The sequence below is a fragment of the Corvus brachyrhynchos genome, unplaced genomic scaffold (genome assembly GCF_000691975.1).
Source record: "Corvus brachyrhynchos isolate BGI_N302 unplaced genomic scaffold, ASM69197v1 scaffold220, whole genome shotgun sequence".
Classification (NCBI taxonomy): domain Eukaryota; kingdom Metazoa; phylum Chordata; class Aves; order Passeriformes; family Corvidae; genus Corvus; species Corvus brachyrhynchos.
This window is the reverse complement of record NW_008236209.1, coordinates 132,505-150,354: the sequence shown is the minus strand read 5'-3', so window position 1 is coordinate 150,354 and position 17,850 is coordinate 132,505. Positions and strand designations below refer to the sequence as shown.

At 47.6% G+C, this 17,850-nt stretch overlaps 1 protein-coding gene and 1 long non-coding RNA gene across 7 annotated transcripts in view; one reads left to right on the top strand and one right to left on the bottom strand.

The window, feature by feature from the left end:
- The window catches only part of LOC108448557, a 12,194-nt gene extending 10,798 nt beyond the window's left edge, over positions 1 to 1,396 (bottom strand). Inside the window, exon 1 of the long non-coding RNA XR_001864486.1 lies at positions 296 to 1,396. This is a non-coding gene — a long non-coding RNA (uncharacterized LOC108448557). The remainder of the gene's footprint in view (positions 1 to 295) is intronic.
- Positions 1 to 17,850, top strand: part of ARHGEF6 (Rac/Cdc42 guanine nucleotide exchange factor 6) — a 38,848-nt gene that overhangs the window by 6,249 nt on the left and 14,749 nt on the right. For 3 of the 6 annotated variants that reach the window (XM_008641403.2, XM_017742094.1, XM_017742114.1), the window contains 9 exons: positions 2,727 to 2,811; positions 7,454 to 7,581; positions 7,993 to 8,194; positions 10,766 to 10,836; positions 12,016 to 12,110; positions 12,761 to 12,856; positions 13,662 to 13,784; positions 15,087 to 15,225; positions 17,082 to 17,141. In XM_008641403.2, coding sequence (XP_008639625.1) covers positions 2,727 to 2,811; positions 7,454 to 7,581; positions 7,993 to 8,194; positions 10,766 to 10,836; positions 12,016 to 12,110; positions 12,761 to 12,856; positions 13,662 to 13,784; positions 15,087 to 15,225; positions 17,082 to 17,141 — 999 coding nt within the window. Of the gene's footprint in view, positions 1 to 2,726; positions 2,812 to 6,290; positions 6,373 to 7,453; positions 7,600 to 7,992; positions 8,195 to 10,765; positions 10,837 to 12,015; positions 12,111 to 12,760; positions 12,857 to 13,661; positions 13,785 to 15,086; positions 15,226 to 17,081; positions 17,142 to 17,850 lie in introns of those variants that run through there. The other 3 variants (XM_017742119.1, XM_017742106.1, XM_017742100.1) reach the window with 3 other exon arrangements.

Genomic DNA, 17,850 nt, shown 5'->3' with positions numbered 1-17,850 from the left:
GGCCGCGGCCCTCCCCCGCCAGCCCGGCTGGAGGCGGAGGCAGGTTCAGTGGGGGCAGCCGGGTCAGCGAGCGCCCGAAGCGCCGCATCGCTGGGGGACGGGCGCCTCCAGCCCCCGTCCTCGGGTTTGGAGGGATCGCGGCCGCGCCGGGCTTCGGGCTTGGCACCCAGCTGGGGGTTTGCCGGGGGTTGTCCAACTGTGGACAGCTCGGACTCGAAACACAACCCGGCTTTCCGTAACTTTTCTGCGTTTCCCGTCGCGGGACTGGGATTTTGGGTCCTGATAACTTGCTTACCGCACACGGGTTTGGGCCTCCTATTCTCGTCCTTCCCGAATAGCCGGGCGCTCTTCTGGTCGCGAAGCACCGTCTCCTGCTCATCCCCTCGCTGCCTTTGGCGGAGGTTGGCGGTGCGGCAGTGCAGAGCTCTCGCCCGGCGCGGTGCTTGACGAAACAGCCGGAGCGTTTTACCGAGGGGAGCTGCAGTCTGTGATTCTTGAAGTCAGAATTGCGTTTTAATGCAGATCCTCAGATGATAGGTGTAGATTTAAATGCGGTTTTAGTTACATCCACCTGATCTTCCATGAGTTAGAAGCGAAAAAGCCTTTTCTGCCTCTATTTGTCTTCTAGCTGCAGCTTGTCTTTTAGTTATGAATGGAACTATCGATGGATTGTGCTGGAAAAAGTAATTTTTAGGTCATAAGTGAGGACTTTTCTGTATGAGGAATTTATTCTGGAACAAGCTGCTGAGTATATTTACATTACAGTAGCTGACCTAGAAGAGTTTTCCACATAGCCACTGTTCCACAGTAGCTGTTCAAGACAATTTCCCCATGAAGAAGTTCTAAATGTTATTACTTGCTTTTGTGCTGGAATTTTTTGCATATCTTTCTTCCCACCATTTTTATCTGGACTTTGTCAGCCTGATGACTGAGCTTACAGCATTATCCTCTTCATTGAAGGATTTGAGATATATTTTACTATTTTGCTCCTTAGAAAAAAAGAAGGCATTCATTCAAGGCAGGACTTTATTTTTCTGAAATTACTGAAGTGGAAGAAAAAGGGTATGGCTGAGAAAATGACACACCAGAGAGATGCATTCAAGCATCCCAGCCTGGCTGTTTACTTCCTCTTGTGCAACTGTAATATCCCATCCTCCAGCAGCTGCCAAGGGGGTCAGCGCACACCTGGGTTCTCTGTTACCATTTCCCTTTCCACGGAGATGGGAACATCGCTGCTTAGGGCTGAAGGTGATGCTTGGATAGCACTGCCTGCAACTGCAGGGCAGGAAAAATGGTTCATGCACCAGCTGGCAGAGGGGATGGGACTTGCATAGTCCAAAGGAGCAAACCCAAGTGAACGCAGGCGATAGATCAACTCAGAAACAGCCCAAGGAAGGTGGGTATATCCCTGGAATGCGCAGAGCAGTAGATGCAACTGGAGCTGTGGAGCTACAGGTTTTAATATTTGTAATGACAGCAGGCTGACCCCATGCTAAGCATGGATTAAATTTCTTTAGGGTAAATCGTGTCTCTCAGTATTGAGTAGCTGAGTTAATTTGAAAACATATTCTCAACAAAGATCAGCCATTGTACTGTCTGTGTTGGACTTTGGTGCTGCTCTGGTGTGTCTGTGAAGAGGAGGAGGTGCCGCGAGCGTCCAGGGGTGTGAGAGAGGCCAGTTCCCTTCCTATTTGAAATATGCCAAGCATACTCAAGGAGCTCTGTGTGGAAAGCAAGAAAGGGCTGTTTTAAAGGGCAGTACTAGCCTAAAGGTAATTATGACTTTTGTCCTTATTTAGCAGGATACACTCTTTAGTGTGTTGGAGGTGTTTGTAATTAGATGGTGTCTGTCAGGAGAGCTTTAAAATCATCTTTCCTGTTCATGGGATTTGTGTATCTGTGGTCTCCATCTGCAAGACAACATGTATTTGGGGATTATCAGATGGTGCCATGGTGGTAGCATCAAGAGGGTATCTCTTTGTATCTCTTATCTTTGCTTCATTGATGGTAGGATTTGTACAGTCTGTATGAAGTTGAGAGCATTTTTCAGGTGTTAGAGGGGGTTGAAGTGTTTTGGAAACTCAAACTGCCCCTCATTATACTGGTGATGATTTCTGAAGTGTACAAGGTTCAGGTTATCAATCATGGAAAATAAGCCCTTGCTAACCATGTATTTCTGTTTTGCCACTGAGGATTAGCAACATCAAATTCTTTAGGGTGAAATTTTGGTATATAAGATAACTGGGTTTGTCTTCCTGTAAAAAAGTGTAAATGTATATATTGCAATAGCAGAAAATTCCATGTGTGTTAATTCTGCTGTGGAAAATATGTGTGTGTTTATACATAGCTCTCTGTATGTACAGCCTCAATCTCTTCAGCTTTCAATAACAAAAATAGCAATAAAATCTTTCCTTCCCTCAAGGCCAGCAATAACCTTCTCAGTGATTTTCAGAGGAGTCTCTGCTCTGCAGACAGCACTGATTCCTTCCCTGTTCCCAGCATTACACTCCAAATACTGCTGGGTCCCCCTGCCCTTCCCACGCCGCCTGCCAGTGGTGCTCCAGGAATTCTGTCTGCAAAGGAAATGGACTTGTCAGCCCTGAATAAACACCCTGTCCTTGTAGAGACATAGGGGCTGCCTAATCCTCACCCTCCAGCATCGTGGGCGGCTCCAGCAGCCAGAGTGAGATGTTTTGGGCTCAACTGATTGAGTTCATCTTTCACAGGTGTTTGATCCACATGATTTGTACACTGGAGATCAGTTCTCCAAGGTCCTGAGCACGTTAACAGCTGTAAATAAAGCTACTGAAGGTAAGAAAAAAGAGGTCCTTTTGTTGTAATTTCAAACTATTTCTCATGTGTATGCAGGGCCAGTTTTTGTTTTTTTGCTAATTCCTGATTTATGGTGATTTCTGGAGGTTTGTCAAATTGTGCACCCAGCACTGATGGCTGATAGTGGATGGTGGGATTGGTATTTCAGGCTTCTACCAACTCAGGGTTAAATTGTGACGTTTTAGAGTTGCTGTGTGAACTCTGCAGAGCTCGATTATCACTTTACACTGAGGGACCTCTGCTCAGTTTTGACAGTATTAAGGGACTTCAAAGTAGGTCAGCGTAAGGGATCCTCAATGTAAATGAGCATGCACCTCCCAAAATGCAAATACCAGATTTTAAAGAGTGTGTTTTAAAGCTGAAGAGAAAAACAGCTCCATCTGCATAATACCTTTCCTGAATGTCAAAACAAATGTTGTTGCTAGTTGCTCAGTCAATTGTATTGATGTTTTTCTCTCTTTCCTCTCCCTGGTTCCATGGAGTAGGCTCCTGGATCTGGGAATCAAGCTGATGGCTTGTCCTGCATCCCTGGGAGCAGGAGTAGGCTGCTGAAGCAAAACAAATCAGCTCATCCTGATTCCATCCCAGATATGTAGCTGTTCCCTACAGATTGCTTTAAAATGATATTTAGTAGCATAGGCTGTGAAAGGAGAAGTTCAACAGGGAGGACAGTGGCACAGTGGTGCTCTGGGGAGGGGTGAGAGGACCGGGGTCTCCTTTATGAGGGGATGAGGAGCAGGTCTGCCTGGTGCTGGGAAGACTTCACAGCCTCTTGTCATACAGGTGGTTTAGGACAGACTCCTGCACACCCACCAAAGTCCAGCACCAGAAGAGTTCCATTTCCCTGTTGCAGGTTACATTTGAGGTGATTTAAGGAGGAAATTTCAAAATGAAAACTCATTATTTTCCTCTCATGGGAAGTCTTTCCTTTTGGCTTACTGCATTTTGCCTATACATTATATAAACTGGTGTATGAATTATCATGCATATATTGTACATCAACATACATAATAATATGTCTAATAATAATATATATTGTATAATAATAATAATAGTATATATTTTTACACACCCCCCTATGATTTGTGCACACATATATGTGTGTGTCTGTGTGTATAATGCTGCTCCAAAGAAATTCAGGTTCTGAGGATGCTGTTCTGCAGCTAGGACTCAGCTCTGCTGACAGCTCACTCCATAGAAGTTTGAGAATGGGAATTTGGCCTCAGCATGCCATCTTCCTGCCTCAGCACCTCCTCCCAGCCCCTCACCACTCAATTACCAACAGCACCCGCTGACCCTGTGTAGAAGCTCTTGCAGTTCAGTGTGATAGGGGATATGTATAAAATGTAGGTTAACTCAACTGGGAACAACTTCTGCAAATGCTGCTGTTGTGATTGATATTTACTTCATTATTCTGAAAGTGAAAAGAGAGAGAAACTTTCTTGCCTCTGTCCTTACCTGTTGTTGGACTGGAGGGGTGTGATGGGGTGTGTGCTGACAGGGTGACAAGGCTGCAATGCCGTTCTCACGTCAGTCCCCTTATTTACAGTCCCAACTCCATTCTTCCAGCCACCCCTGTTCCAGCTCAGCCCGGGACAGGGCTTTGCTGGGGAATAGTTCCTATCATACGTTATTGATGGGGCTATAGAGAAGTTGGGATCCTCTTGGTTTCATGGCAAACATCTGTTTGAACATATGCTTTCTGTGTTTAAATGTTAAAAAGCACAATGCCTGCAATATAACTAGCTGCTCAGGCAGAGAGCACCCTTGGGAAGAGTACAGGGTAAAATAAATACGTGTCTAAATAATTTGCTTTTTGGTGGCTTGGCTAAATTCCTGAGGAGCAGGAGCCTGTGTCCTACAAACTGCCTTTGCAGATGTTCCAGTTTGTCTGTCTTGCCAGAGGCCATGGTCTGAATAGAGCATCAGGATAAGCCTGGTACTAGCTACTGCAGTTGCTGCTGTCGCCAAGGCTCTGACATGCTTGCACATCCCAACACCTGCAGCTCTGCTGCATCCCAACATCCTGGTTGGAGGCAGAGGGAAGTAGGTGTCAGCTAAGGAAACGCTGTGGGAACGCATTTCTGAGCATCTATTTGAAGTCCAAATCCATGTGTCTTCATGGATCTTTTTGTGCAGATAACTGGAGGCATAATTTGTAGCAGATAAACTTTTAGTTCAGCAGCTGTCCATCAAAACGCAGCAACACAGAGCTTGATGCTTTTATCTGCAAGAGAGGGCAGGGAAGGAAAACCAGCTGTGCTAGATCAGACAAGGCTCATCTGCCAAAAATAGTGTAGGAATGTGAGCAGAAAACCCAGCTATTTTAACCATAGTTTAAGCAACATATGGCAGCAGTGTTCCATGCTGGACCAGGCATAAAATAGGACACTGTCACGATGCAATATAAATGATACACTTCCCTGCCAAACTGTCAAAGGCAGTTTTGCATTTGTTTCTAGGTTGCTGCAGATATTTATAAAAGCTTTGGAAGATTGGGAGGGGCAGGGAGAATCATAAAATCGACAGTAATGGAGTCATTTCCGTGGGACTGTGGCTGATGACTTGAATAAGCGAAGTCTGGACTCAGGATTTATGCCCTCCCTTTCAGAAGGCATCAGGGGAAGAATATCTCACACTGGCAGCCAGCCACACCCCTGGCCTGTGAGTCACCAAGAGCAGCCAAAACCGCTCCTGCTCAAATATCAGGATGCTTCAGAGAGAAAAACCCACTCTGTTGGCAAAGTGGGTTTTACATGGAGAGGGATTTTGCAGTTGCTGCAGCCCAGGAATCTGGGAATTCACCCTGCGGTCGTAACAAGCAGGGCAAGAGAGAAAACTGACTGACTGACAGCACGTAAGGTTTGCCATGGATGTTGTCCATTGCTGGAACACAGACTGGCTAGCCGGGTGTGTGGATATGGCATGGCTGGGCTTTGTAAGACAGCAGCACCTGGAAGTCGTAGTCACGGACCTGGTCCCCACTGTGCAAGGAGTAGGAGAGAGACAAAGCAAGTCTCTTCCACAAGAGCTCACAGTTTGTGTTGCTCCAGGTCCAATCTAAGGATGAGGTGTTTTCCTATTGAAACAAAAATCCTCTGAGGAGCATAAAAGCCCAGCTGAGTTCCTGTAACTCCCACCAAATTTCCCCTTCAGAATGAGTTTTCCATGCTGGCATTCAAAGTGGAGGAGAATGGAGGAAAAGCAGCCTTGCAGTTTGTCTTTTCCTATTTCTGCACACGTTTGGTGGCTGGATCACCCTCTCCTCTTGCAGTGTTTTCAAGGCAGAACTCCAAACGTGGTCCACGGACTTGCACACCCAGCACAAGGATTCCTGCAGACTGCTCTTCTCTGCTCTGCTTTTGAGGTCCACGGACATGTGAGGTTCCACTGCAGGTGGAAAACTGCAACTCTGGAATGCAGAAGTGTCCTAAAATCTGAAGAGAATCTACAAGACCAATCTTAAAAGTCCTTCACAGTTTACTGAAGTGATAATATGTGCTGTTGTGTCTTTTGAGCACCATGGAACACAGAATGGAGGTGATAAGAGTGGTGTCCCACATTGTGGTGTGGGGTACAGTAGCAGTGAAGTACTGGCAATTATTGGGTGGCTTGAGTCCCAAGTTTTTACCCCTCTGCAGCATCCAGCAGGATGCTGGGGCTGAGTGCTGCCAGGTCCTGCAGGATCTGGAACTGCTCATAGCAACAAGGCCACTGACTCAGTCTCTGCACAGTTAGGACCAGGAAACTTTTTACCCTCTGGCAACTTTTTCAGTGTTAATATAGAAACAAATCACTAATTATGAAAACAGGTGTGTCAGAGCAGCAGCATTGCCTCCAGCATCAGGTGGGGACAGAAACAGGCCTAAAGATTGGTTTGCAAAGCAAGGAGCTCTGAGTGTTTGAAGGAGGCAGCTCCAAGAGCTGCTGGGATGATCTGAGCCTTTCCATGGGCAGTTCATCTCCTGGCCATGACACTCCTGTCCTTCCTTGGCGTGGCTTGAATCTCTCTCTCACATGACTAATGGCAGCCGTCCATGAACAGCAATCAAAATAGTGCCTAGCCTCTTTCAGCTGGATAATGAACCCAGAGGGACTTCTCTAAATAGAGGAGCAATTGTGTGGACCAACTGTTCAGCATTCCTCCCCACTCAGCAGGATAGCCCACACTGCAGCTGCAGAGGTGACCTAAGAGCACTCACTGGAGAGCTAAACTTTGACACACCTTCAACAGTGCTTACTTGCATCCCAGAAACATTCCCAGTAGGGAATCACTGTACTGAGTACTATTCTGCTTTCCTACAGTTTTAAGGGGGATTTCAAAGAACTACTGCAATTGAATGTGTGGCTGCAGAGCTGGCACAACCTAGGAGTGCCTCAGGATGCAATTTAACTTCTTCCATGATGGAAGGGTTATCCCAGCCCAGAAAACCGCCCTCACTGCTGACTGGGAGTACCCACACTGCAGATGTCATGCACTTGCTATCTTGCTCTGATAGATGCTCTTTGAACTGTTGTGCCCTGTTCCTGTTTTCTTTGCAGGCTTTACTCTTTGCTTTGCTGTGATGTGGAGGGATGGTGGACAGCTGGGTAAAACTCAGACGTTGTTTTGTTTCCCCAGATCAGCTGTCAAAAGGGCCATGTTCACATCTGTCCTCTCTTAACTCTGCGGCTGGAGACCCCCAGAGTGACTCCAACGGCACAGCTTCCCAGTCAGCAAGGGTGTTACGGAGGCAGTCCAAGCCTGTGGTACCCTTTATTTAACATGTAATCGTGGGTTTGATGGCCTTGGGGGTAGAGGAGTGTGATTGGTACCTCTGGTTCAGCATCAGAGGTTGTTCTCCCCTGATCTCCATCATGGGTTTGCTGCCTCACCTGGAGAGAGTCCCGCAGCTTCTCCAAACTGCAATGTTTCTCTGTGTGACATGAGGAGAGTGATTCTTATCTGCCACCCATTGCACTGGGAAACTAAATTAATGCTTGGGAGGGACCTTGTGGTCCTCTGAAGGGAGTGTTTACGTAACAGCAAGATATTATTGCTTGTTATACAGAGCAATACTTAAAAAACAGCTGTCACAACAGAGAAGAACAATGGCTTGTCCTAGTGGTTTCTGCTTTTTTTGACTATTTACTGATGTTTTTCCACATTTTTTTCCTTAGGAGATGACCGAGAATGGCAGTCATCAGCTGGTGGTAAAGGCCAGGTTCAATTTTAAGCAGACCAATGAGGATGAACTCTCTGTTAACAAAGGAGACATTATTTATGTCACCCGAGTTGAAGAAGGGGGCTGGTGGGAAGGGACCTTGAATGGAAAAACAGGCTGGTTCCCAAGTAACTACGTCAGAGAAATCAAATCCACCGGTAAGCAAGTTGCTTTCAAGGGCTGATTGAATGACAGTGGTATAATGCAGTGAGGACCCTTGTGCCTTTGGGAAATTGCTGCTATTTATTAAGGACCGTTTGTGTACTTCAGGCAGCTGGGCTAATGGAAGGACGAATGGAAGGGCAAAGCCTAGTCTTTCAGATGAGTTGCTTGAGAGCTGCTTCACCCTCTTCCCAGCACATTGTGCCTTTCTGTTGCTCCCCCCAAGCCTCAGCAGCATGGAAGCAGTGATATTATCAGACAATGAGGACAGAGATGGATGTGGGTCCTGTTTGCCCTGGGGAGCCATCAGGTCATTCCAGCATCTGAGCACAGAACTAGCTTTTTGTTAGAGACCTTGGTCAGGCAATGTATTTGTGTTTGATCCTGGCTTTTCAGGCATCAGTGGAATGGATGCTCACCATCATGGTGTGGAATATGACAAAAACTGCATGGCCACAGGGCATGGTCCATAGTGATGGCTGATTTCACAGAGTACATTTTTCCCCAGATGATTTTGCTGCAATATTGAGAAAGGAAGAGGGAGGGGATGATCCATCTGATGTCATCTGCCTTTATTGAGCTTTGTCTTGAGTGTCCTTAACATTAACATTTTCTGTGATGTGGCTATATGCAGACGTAGGGTGATAATAATGTGAAGCCCCTGGCCAACTGCCCTGTGGCATTACACATCCATTCAAGCAGCTCACCCAGGCCTTTTTGTGAGATTAAACTGTTTTTTTGCAAAATGGAACTTAGCTCCTTAATGTACCTTGAGGACTTACCATAGACAGAGACCAGTTGTGTGCTTGGTGCTGGTTCTATGGCTCAAGATCTGCTCTGGCCTCAAACAATGAGATACCAGCAGGGGTCTGCAAATTAGCTGCAAAATGTGCAGCCCCTGTTAGACATCCTTGCTTCCACACTTGCAAAAACAAAGCAAAGGAGGGAAGAAAAAAATTCATGATTTAATGCTCAGAATTAGGTCAGTTTTTATTTAATTCTAAATGAAAAAAATCATTGTTAGGATATCTCATCTCCCGCTGTTTCCCTCTGGGAAATGATGTCTGAGCTGGAGCAGGACATTGCAGCAGGGATTGAAGGCATGTCTGGCACAACTCAGGAATCACTAATCAACTCAGTGAGGGGAGAAGAGAGATGTTTTAAACAAAGGAGAATAAACTTGAGTCCTATAGGGAAAATCAGATGGGAGCTGCATGAAATGACAGTACCTCACTGAAGTGAAGGGCCAGTCTCCCATAGGTCCTGATGTAAGAGCCCATCAGATTTTTCTGTCTGCAGAGCTTTTCCCTCCAGATCCTCTCTTGGCACCATTTCACGTCAGGACAGTTCATTGCCCTGGTGTCTGCATGCTCAGGAGATGTGGCTGCATTACAAGTGAGCAATGAGGGACCATCAGTAAACCCTCCATGCCCCAGGAGCACTGCCGGGGCTGCAGCTGGCAGGGAGCTGCTTTTCCCATCTCCACAGTGTAAGACTTGTCACTCTGAATGGAGTTGTTTTTCAGCAGTGTCCTTGCCTCTGCTCTGTCCTAGGTGTGTCCTTTGGGTGGAAATATTCTGTGAGTCTGTGAAATAACGTGGAGGTGAGCTCCTCTGAGTCTTTAGATGAGGCACAGAGCTCCTGGCTGGAAGTGACAGGAAGCACTGCAATGGCAGTAATTAGAAAGTACATCAAGCTGCAGCTTCCAGATGCTAAATGTATCAATTTCAAGCTTCTCCACTGCTATCAGTGGGAAAGTAATTGCCTTGTGTGAGCGACTGCAGGGAGACAGGAGAGCCTGGCTGCTCCACATGGCATGGAGCTGTTTAAGTATGTACAGAGTGGCCTGGGCTGTGGCAGCCTTGCACGGCCTTCCTGTCCCAGTCCAGAGGGGTGATGGTGTTGCTGGGAGAGCCGTGCTGCTGGCAGAGAAGGGGCTTCTCTAAGGAAGGAACAGTGGAGCAAGAACTTGTCCGTGTGTGTGTGTGTGTGTGTGCACATATGTACAGATGCTGGAGGCATCCACAGGGATTTAGCAAATGCAGAATGAGAATGGATTTCCAGGTTTTTGGGAGCTCTTCATTTAAATCTAATTTCATTCAGAGAAGGATTTGGCATCACAAGTGACTGCGGAGATCAGAGTTCAGCATATTGATTGGGGTTGGCTTCAAGTGTCTTGTGAATCACCTGGAAAAAAACACAGTATCTCTCATTTCTGACAGACACCCAGTTTTAAAACCAAATTTAGTGGGCCAGGTGAAGCCACACTGTAGTTCCAAACAGTGCCAGATACTGGGCTGCTGCCAATGATTTTGGAGCAGACCTGGACATTGGTTGGCAGAGGCTGCACGAAGCTCCTGGTGTGACTCGCTTGGCTGCCGTCAGTGTTGTGCATGCCACTGCTTTGATCCTAGTTTTTTGTGAAATGGGGAAACAAACCCTTCAATTGAAGTTTTGTGGTCACAGGGGTGAAGTTACATTTGCTGGACATGATGTGGCAGTGTCTTTTCCTGGTGGAATAATGAGAGCTGTGCACTGTAATTTATTCATGGCTTTTTTTTGTGCAGATAAACCACTCTCTCCCAAAGCATTAAAAGGGCTAGAAAACACTCAGCTGACAAAGAATTATTACCCTGTGGTAAGTTTTAAAGTGCTGATCATACATTTTAATGAGTACCATGTTATTTATCTTCTGAACTGGCTCCTTCCCTTAAAAATCATTGAAGCAATTTGTAACAATTGGGGATGTGGCTCTGTGTTTAAATGCAGCTGTTTCCATTCCCTGGCCATTGAGACAATAAACCACAAATGGAAGTGGCTGCAAGATGTCAAAAGTAGAGGCTTGAAGTAGACAACTGAGATAGTTAAGGAGAGGTGACAACTTTCAGATCAATGCGGGGGGATAAGGCACAGTATTTCCTGTTGATAAAGAACGGGAGATAATGTCATGGTGTAGGCAAGCCAGACCAGGGCTCTGGTCCCTGTCTTAGGTTTGGCTGGAGCTGTTATACCCCAAGGTGCCTGTCCTGTGCCTCTGCCAGCAGCTGCAGCCCTCGGAGGACAGGCAGCTGCCAGAGCTCATGGCCTGGCTTCGTAACTGGACTTGGCTTTGGAGCAGGTTCATAGCCTGCCAGGCCATGAACGGCTGCTGCAGAATGGGTGGGGAAACATCCCCTCCTCTACATATTGCTGCCGAAGCAAGGAGATCTGGCAAAGCAGGGGCAGTTACCTTCACTGCCTGTGCCCAGGAGCCCTGGAGTGAACCCTGTGGTGTAGGAGAGTGAAGATGCCTCGTGTGAGCATCCCTGGCTCTCAGTGCTGGAGCTGAATCCTGCTCATCAGTATGTCTAAATATATTTCAAGCAAAGCAAAGCAGAAACAGTTTGTCCAGGGAGCTGGAAACCACCTCCACTGTCTGAAAAACTGGAGTGCTGACTGGGAGCGTGCAGGAGGCACTGGGTTTGCCTGCTATGCGGCCAGAGACAAATCAGCTGCTGAGATGGATTAGCAGGACCAAACCCAGATCACCACATCCCTGAAGTGGTGAACGAGGTGTGCCTTGGCTTGATTTGCCACAGAAGCCATCCTTGGTGCAGCTTTTAACACCTGCTTTCCAGGCCTTCTCAAGTTCGCGAAGTAAAATCTCAGTATTTAACCACCAGGACTTTCCTGGGTGTTCTGGGTTCTGCATTAAGAAACATGATTTGTGGACCTAAAATACACTTCCATGCTTTTCCAGACTTGGAAGCTGATGTCATGTTCTTTTGACTAGTTTGCTAGTACATAAATCTTCTCAGTGCTCTGTCTCTCACCCTAGGTGTTGCAAAATATTCTGGAAACAGAACGAGATTATGCAAAGGAACTACAGTCACTTCTGGGAACTTACTTAAGACCCCTCCAGTCTTATGATAAGTAAGATATAAGGGCATCTGAGGTGGAGAGGACACTGTGGGAGCCTTGGGGTGTCATGGACAGAGGGCACATGTTTAGACATTGTCCAGTCAGGAGAGATGGGAGAGTGGCCTCCGTATTTCAGTCACTTCTCCCTTCCCAAAATCTTCATGTGGGAAAATTTCTTGTGTTCTCAGCCTTGTAGGCCTAAATGAGGGTGGTAGGAGAGTGACTCGCAGGATGACAGAAACAGGCACATTAGCTTTGGAAACATCCAATCTCACTAAAGGAACAAAGCAGCCCCTACCCGTAGGACCCTCCTCCCATAGGGAAATCCATAGCATGAATCCCTGAAGACAAAACTGTCTCTGTGTCTGTGCACACACCTCCGTCCCCACCTCTGGCTGAAATCCCATCTGTCTGTGTCTATTAGACAGCTAAAGATCTGTGAAGATTAGTGTGATTAAGTGATTAAAATCCAATTAAGATAATCCTTGGCAGCAGACGTCTTCTCCAGGAGACTGCGGACTGTAGCTCAGAGATCATGAATTTTGTGTATCTGGAGAAGGAGAAATTTTTGTGTCATTTTGGAAGGGCTGCTTACGAATAAAAATGGTATGCTCCTGAGAGCAACTTCTCTTTAATGCTGACTGGTGATGTGGCTCTTGTAGGCTCAGCGCGGGGGACATTGCAGCATTGCTGGGAAACATGGAAGAAATCTCTGCTTTTCAGCAAACCCTGAACCAAGCCTTGGAAGAAGTTTCAAAGTAAGTTTGTGTCGTATCACTGAGGTTGTTAAGCTTTTAAACTGTAGCTAAAAATAATAGAAAGACATGTTCATTAATGTTCCTCCTAGCTGCTGTCTTAGACTTGTTAAATATAGAAGAAAATAACAGGATTGAGGAAAGGTGCCAGGCAGTGCTTTGGCAGGAGGAAAGGTAGAAGGAACTCTTACATTTCTGCTGTTAAGGCATCTGCAGAATGAGTGTCACTAGACCTGACACAGAAGTGTGCCTAACCCAAAGATGCAGGCACATGCAGGGTGGGAGATCTGGCAGGCAAGAAGATGGGAATTGCCAGGGAGCAAAGAGCAAATTATTAGAGGTGATAATTTCCTGCAGGGAGGCTGACAGACACATTTAGCCTTAGCTAAGGGCTGAAAAGAGATGGGGAAAGACTGAATACTGGGAATATATTCAGGTTGTGGCTTCTCTTTCTTTATCCACCTTTTCATATTCAGGGGCAGCCCAGAGAGTGGGACCCTAGTTCTTTCAAGCACAGCCCCATCATCCCAGCTGTAGCTTTGCTAGTGAGACAGATCAGGCTGAGTCACAGGTTGTCTTAGGCTGTGATGCTCACTGTCTGCACCACAGAAACCCAGACCCACCTGAGGATCCCCCTCTTCCGCCTCCCCAGGTGGCAAGTGTGGGTATTTTGCTCAGTGCTGCAGTTATCAGGTGATGTGGGAACGTCCCTGTGCAGTGGGTAGTTCCTGGGCAGGTCTCTGAGAGTGCTGTAGCTTCAGGGTGCAGATCCAGAGGCTTAACCTGGCTGGTGTGTTGGTGTCTCTAGGCTCCCCGAGAACCAGCAGCGTGTGGGAGGCTGTTTCATGAACCTGATGCCCCAGTTCCGCTCCCTGTACCTGACGTACTGTGCTAACCACCCTTCAGCGGTGAATGTCCTCACACAGCACAGGTGAGTGATGGAGAAGGCGATTCAGACTCCTTTAAAAAGTTGACTTTTGTTATTAATACTTGGCCTGGCATGGCTGTTGACCTGTGTTTTGACAATAGGGCGAGGGGATTTCCTGCTGCTGGAAAAACTGCTGGGGCTTTGGGCTCTTCAGCAGAGCCTTTCAGCTTCAGCATGAAGACAACTCACTGCTCGTGTTCAGAGCTGATCTCACAGGTCCTTTTTGCACATAGATGACTCCCACCTTGGGTCAAACAGGGAGCCTCAGCTCTGGCAGTACCATCTCCTGTGATTGTTACTTGCCAAAGGACCCAGTTGCTGTTTCAGACCCACTGCTCAAGTGCTCACACACTGACAAATGGGAGGGTGTTCCCCTATGGCACCGTGGTGGGGGGCACATTGTTGCAGAAGGAGGATGGTCATCAAGTCACCCAGTTACCCAGTTTATTAATTGAGCTTCTATTCAACCAAATGGTTGATTTTCAGGGTCATTGGCAGATCACATTAATAACATCTTTCTTCAGTGTGACCCACATGAGTAAGCACTTAAACTTCTGTGATGTTCTGCTCAAGAGTGTGCCAAGCCAAGATGCTACCACTGTGTCATCCCTAATGCAGGTTAGCTGTCCTCCCTGCAATGATGGGAAAGCCAGGACCACATCCATAGTGTTTACGTCTTCCCATTCTGCAATGGGAAGTCGCAATGTATTTACTCACCTGCTGAAATCCAGCTTTAATTCAGTGTAACAACAAGCCTGGCTCCAGCAAATGACTCATTCATGTGATTCCTCAGTCTGACCCCTTTTCCTAAATCAACCAAAGAATCAGCTTTGGCAGGTGTGCTGACGCACACAAGCCATATTTTCTGGAGCAATGTGCATGCAAACAATGTATCACAGCTTCCAGCGGGGTCCCAGTGCATTGCTGCAGCCTCCTTCAGCACAGCACCAGCCTATGCAGCTCCCCCTGTCCCCATCCACCACTAGATACCTGGCCCTGTGCCACCTTGCTGTGCTGGGAGACCAGCTTCTGGCAGCAATGTGCCCCAGGGGCTGTGCATTCCAACACCTGTGGCCACACAGCATCCTCTCCTGCTTTCCAGGGGAGAAGGGTCTTGCTTGGTGGGAAGCTCCCAGCTCCCTGCCTGCTCCATGGGGTTGGTGGTGGTGGGGGTGCTCAGAGGGGAGTTTGTGCTGCGTTCAAAGAGGCCCAGCTCAGAGCAGAGCCCTGGCCATCTGGAGACTGTGGGGGCAGCAAAACATGGCCCTCAGCTCTGAGACCCCTCCTTGTTGTCTCTTTTTATAGTGATGAGCTGGAGAAGTTCATGGAGAGCCAGGGTGCGGCCAACCCAGGCATTCTCATCCTGACCACAAGCCTCAGCAAACCCTTCCTGAGGCTGGATAAATACGTGACACTGCTGCAGGAGCTGGAGCGGCACATGGAGGTAGGTGGGGTGTGGGGCTGCTGGGCAGGCTCTGCCCCTTGATTCTGCCAGAGCTGCTCCCTGAGCTTCAAGACATGCCTCTGCCTCTTGGTATTTGAGCACTATGAGGCTAAAAGTACTTACCACGTCTCCAAGGAGATGTCCCACGTCCCCCAGACATCATCCACCTTTCAGATTAAAAGTGAGAAACCGGTGGAAGAGTTTGAGGAATGTTAAGGAAATGCATTGACTGCTCTTCACCCCAGCCCTTCCTCAAAGATGGGCCATTTCCAGCACAAGTAAAAGCAGAGTCTAGAGTTGGGCTGCAGCTGCTATTTATTTGCACAGCCGGGAATAAATCTGTGGTTTTGTTATCATTTGATGAGATTCCTAAGCCTGGCCACTCACTCCTGTGGCTTGCCGGCACATCCCCACCCCTTGCCCCAGGGTTGTGCTCCTGGGTGGAGGCAGAGCTGCACAGACAGACATGGATCTGGCAGCCAGCACAGACACAGGGGTGGAGAGCAAGTCCCTGGGAGCAGGGAGTATAGCCAGGGGCACAAAGACTTCCTTGGCAAGAAGCAGGTCTGCCTCAGGACATTTCTTGCCCTAGGGACTGTAGAGATCTCTGCTACTCGCTGCTGGTGCACTCTAGCTGCAGGAAGGCAAAACTCAGGGGTGGTGCAAGGGGGTGAAGGAAACAGAAGTAACAGTCTGTTTTTAACCAAGTTTGCTTTTTCCCCTCATCCAGTTTTAATTACCAGTTAATTCAGCACACTTATCCATGACGTACAATTGAGCCAAAGGATTAAAACCTCTATGCTTGAGCCAGGGATATTCCTGCATAGGAGAAAGCATGAGAGCCTGCAGGGTAGGAACACTCCAGACCTACCTGTACCCTCTCACCTGGCTGAGCTGAGCTACAGGGACTGAGCTGAGCCTGGCTGCAGCCACCATGCCCATGCAGGGATAATGCACTCTTTGCAGGATATGCATTGTGCTCTTTGCAAGCTGTTCAGCAGTGGATTTGGGGACACATCACTTATTTCTCTTAGTTTCTAAGATGAGTGTGGGAATTTTGTTGCATGAATTAGTAGGGCTGAGGTTTAAGCTGTGATGCTGCAGGCTATATGCAGTGTGGATGTACACCACAGCATTCCCTGCGCTGCTGCACAGCTACTGAGGGGGCAGGTGTGTTCAAGGCAGCCACTCGTCCCACATTCCACATGAGCAATCCCAGGCTGCAGGGACAGCTCCATCACAACCGAGACACCTTATGATTTGCTTGGCATGAGGACTTGGTGGTGAGGAGCAGGCCCCTAGATCCAGGAGAAAATTCTGGGAGAGTACTAGCATACAGCTGTGGTCAGAGATAAAGGGCAGCATTCTGCTTTTACCTGGCCCAAGAGCACTCTGCTCAGACATGCCTTCCCTTAAACCCAGAGGTGAAGCCCCCTTGATGCTCATGGATTTCTGCTCTTGATGGGGCAGTGCCTGGAATACCTGGCACATCAATGGAAGTTTCCTTCCTGAAGGTGCACCCTGTACCACTTCCTGTTTTCACTGATTTTTCTTTGCAAGTCAGATTTGTTCTAAGTCCAATCATACCTACTCTTGCTCTGGCCACTTTACACTGATTAAATTGGTATCAGTGAATTGCATAGCTGCCTTTAGCCATGCCATGTTGAAGTGGATGGTGGGGAAGGTACCTGGGGGACTTTGAGCTCTTCCGGACTCCCATGCTGCCTGTATCCTCAGCCCTGGGTGTACTGGGACAGTGGGTGACGCTCAGGATGGGTGATACTCAGGGTGGGTTGATGCTCAAGGGTGGGTTCCGCTGGTGCTGGTGACTGAGGAATTTGCTCTCCCTTCACTAGGAGGCGCATGCAGATCATGAAGATGTTTTGAAAGCTGTCACATCCTTCAAGTCCCTTGTGGTAGGTGGCAATTCTTAAAATAGAGCTCTCCATTTCTGGTCTGCATTTCATAAAGAATGAGTCAAGCCTGACATTTTTCTCCCCGTTAGAAAAAAAAGGTCTTCTGGAATGGAAAAGATGGGTTACAAAGAAACTTAATTTCACATTTCAACCCTAGAGCTGCTCCTCTGGCTGTGGCAAGAGCACCCTGGCTCTATGGTCCCCTCTGCTGCTGAAAGCCACATGTGGACCGTGGTGACAGCAGGGTCCCTTTCATCTCCTGTTGCGTCCATTCCCTAATCATCTGCCACCTGAAACTAGATTGCCCTTGCTCATTGAGGGAGTAGTTAGCACAGCTGTGACTGACTCCAGTGCTGGTGCCAATGGGAATTTCCCCTCTGAGCCCATGGAGTAACTCTTGATTTTGCTGAGGTTTGCTCCACGGGCATTGGGAGGCTTGGACCACATTCCAGTAATTTGTGGCTCCAGGTGCCATTGGTGGGGAACAGAGAGGAGGGATGACTCAGAGACAACAAACCTATTTCTGTGAACTCTGTCACCTGCACCCCTCAAAGTCCTGCTGCACTGAGATGAAATAGAGGGGGGAAAGCCATCTGAGTGCACTGAGGTTTTACCTGGAAAAGCTTTTTTTGGTTATTAAAAAAGCTGTAGTCTCTCTTGCTTTGTAGCCACATATATATATATATATATATATATATATACACTCCAG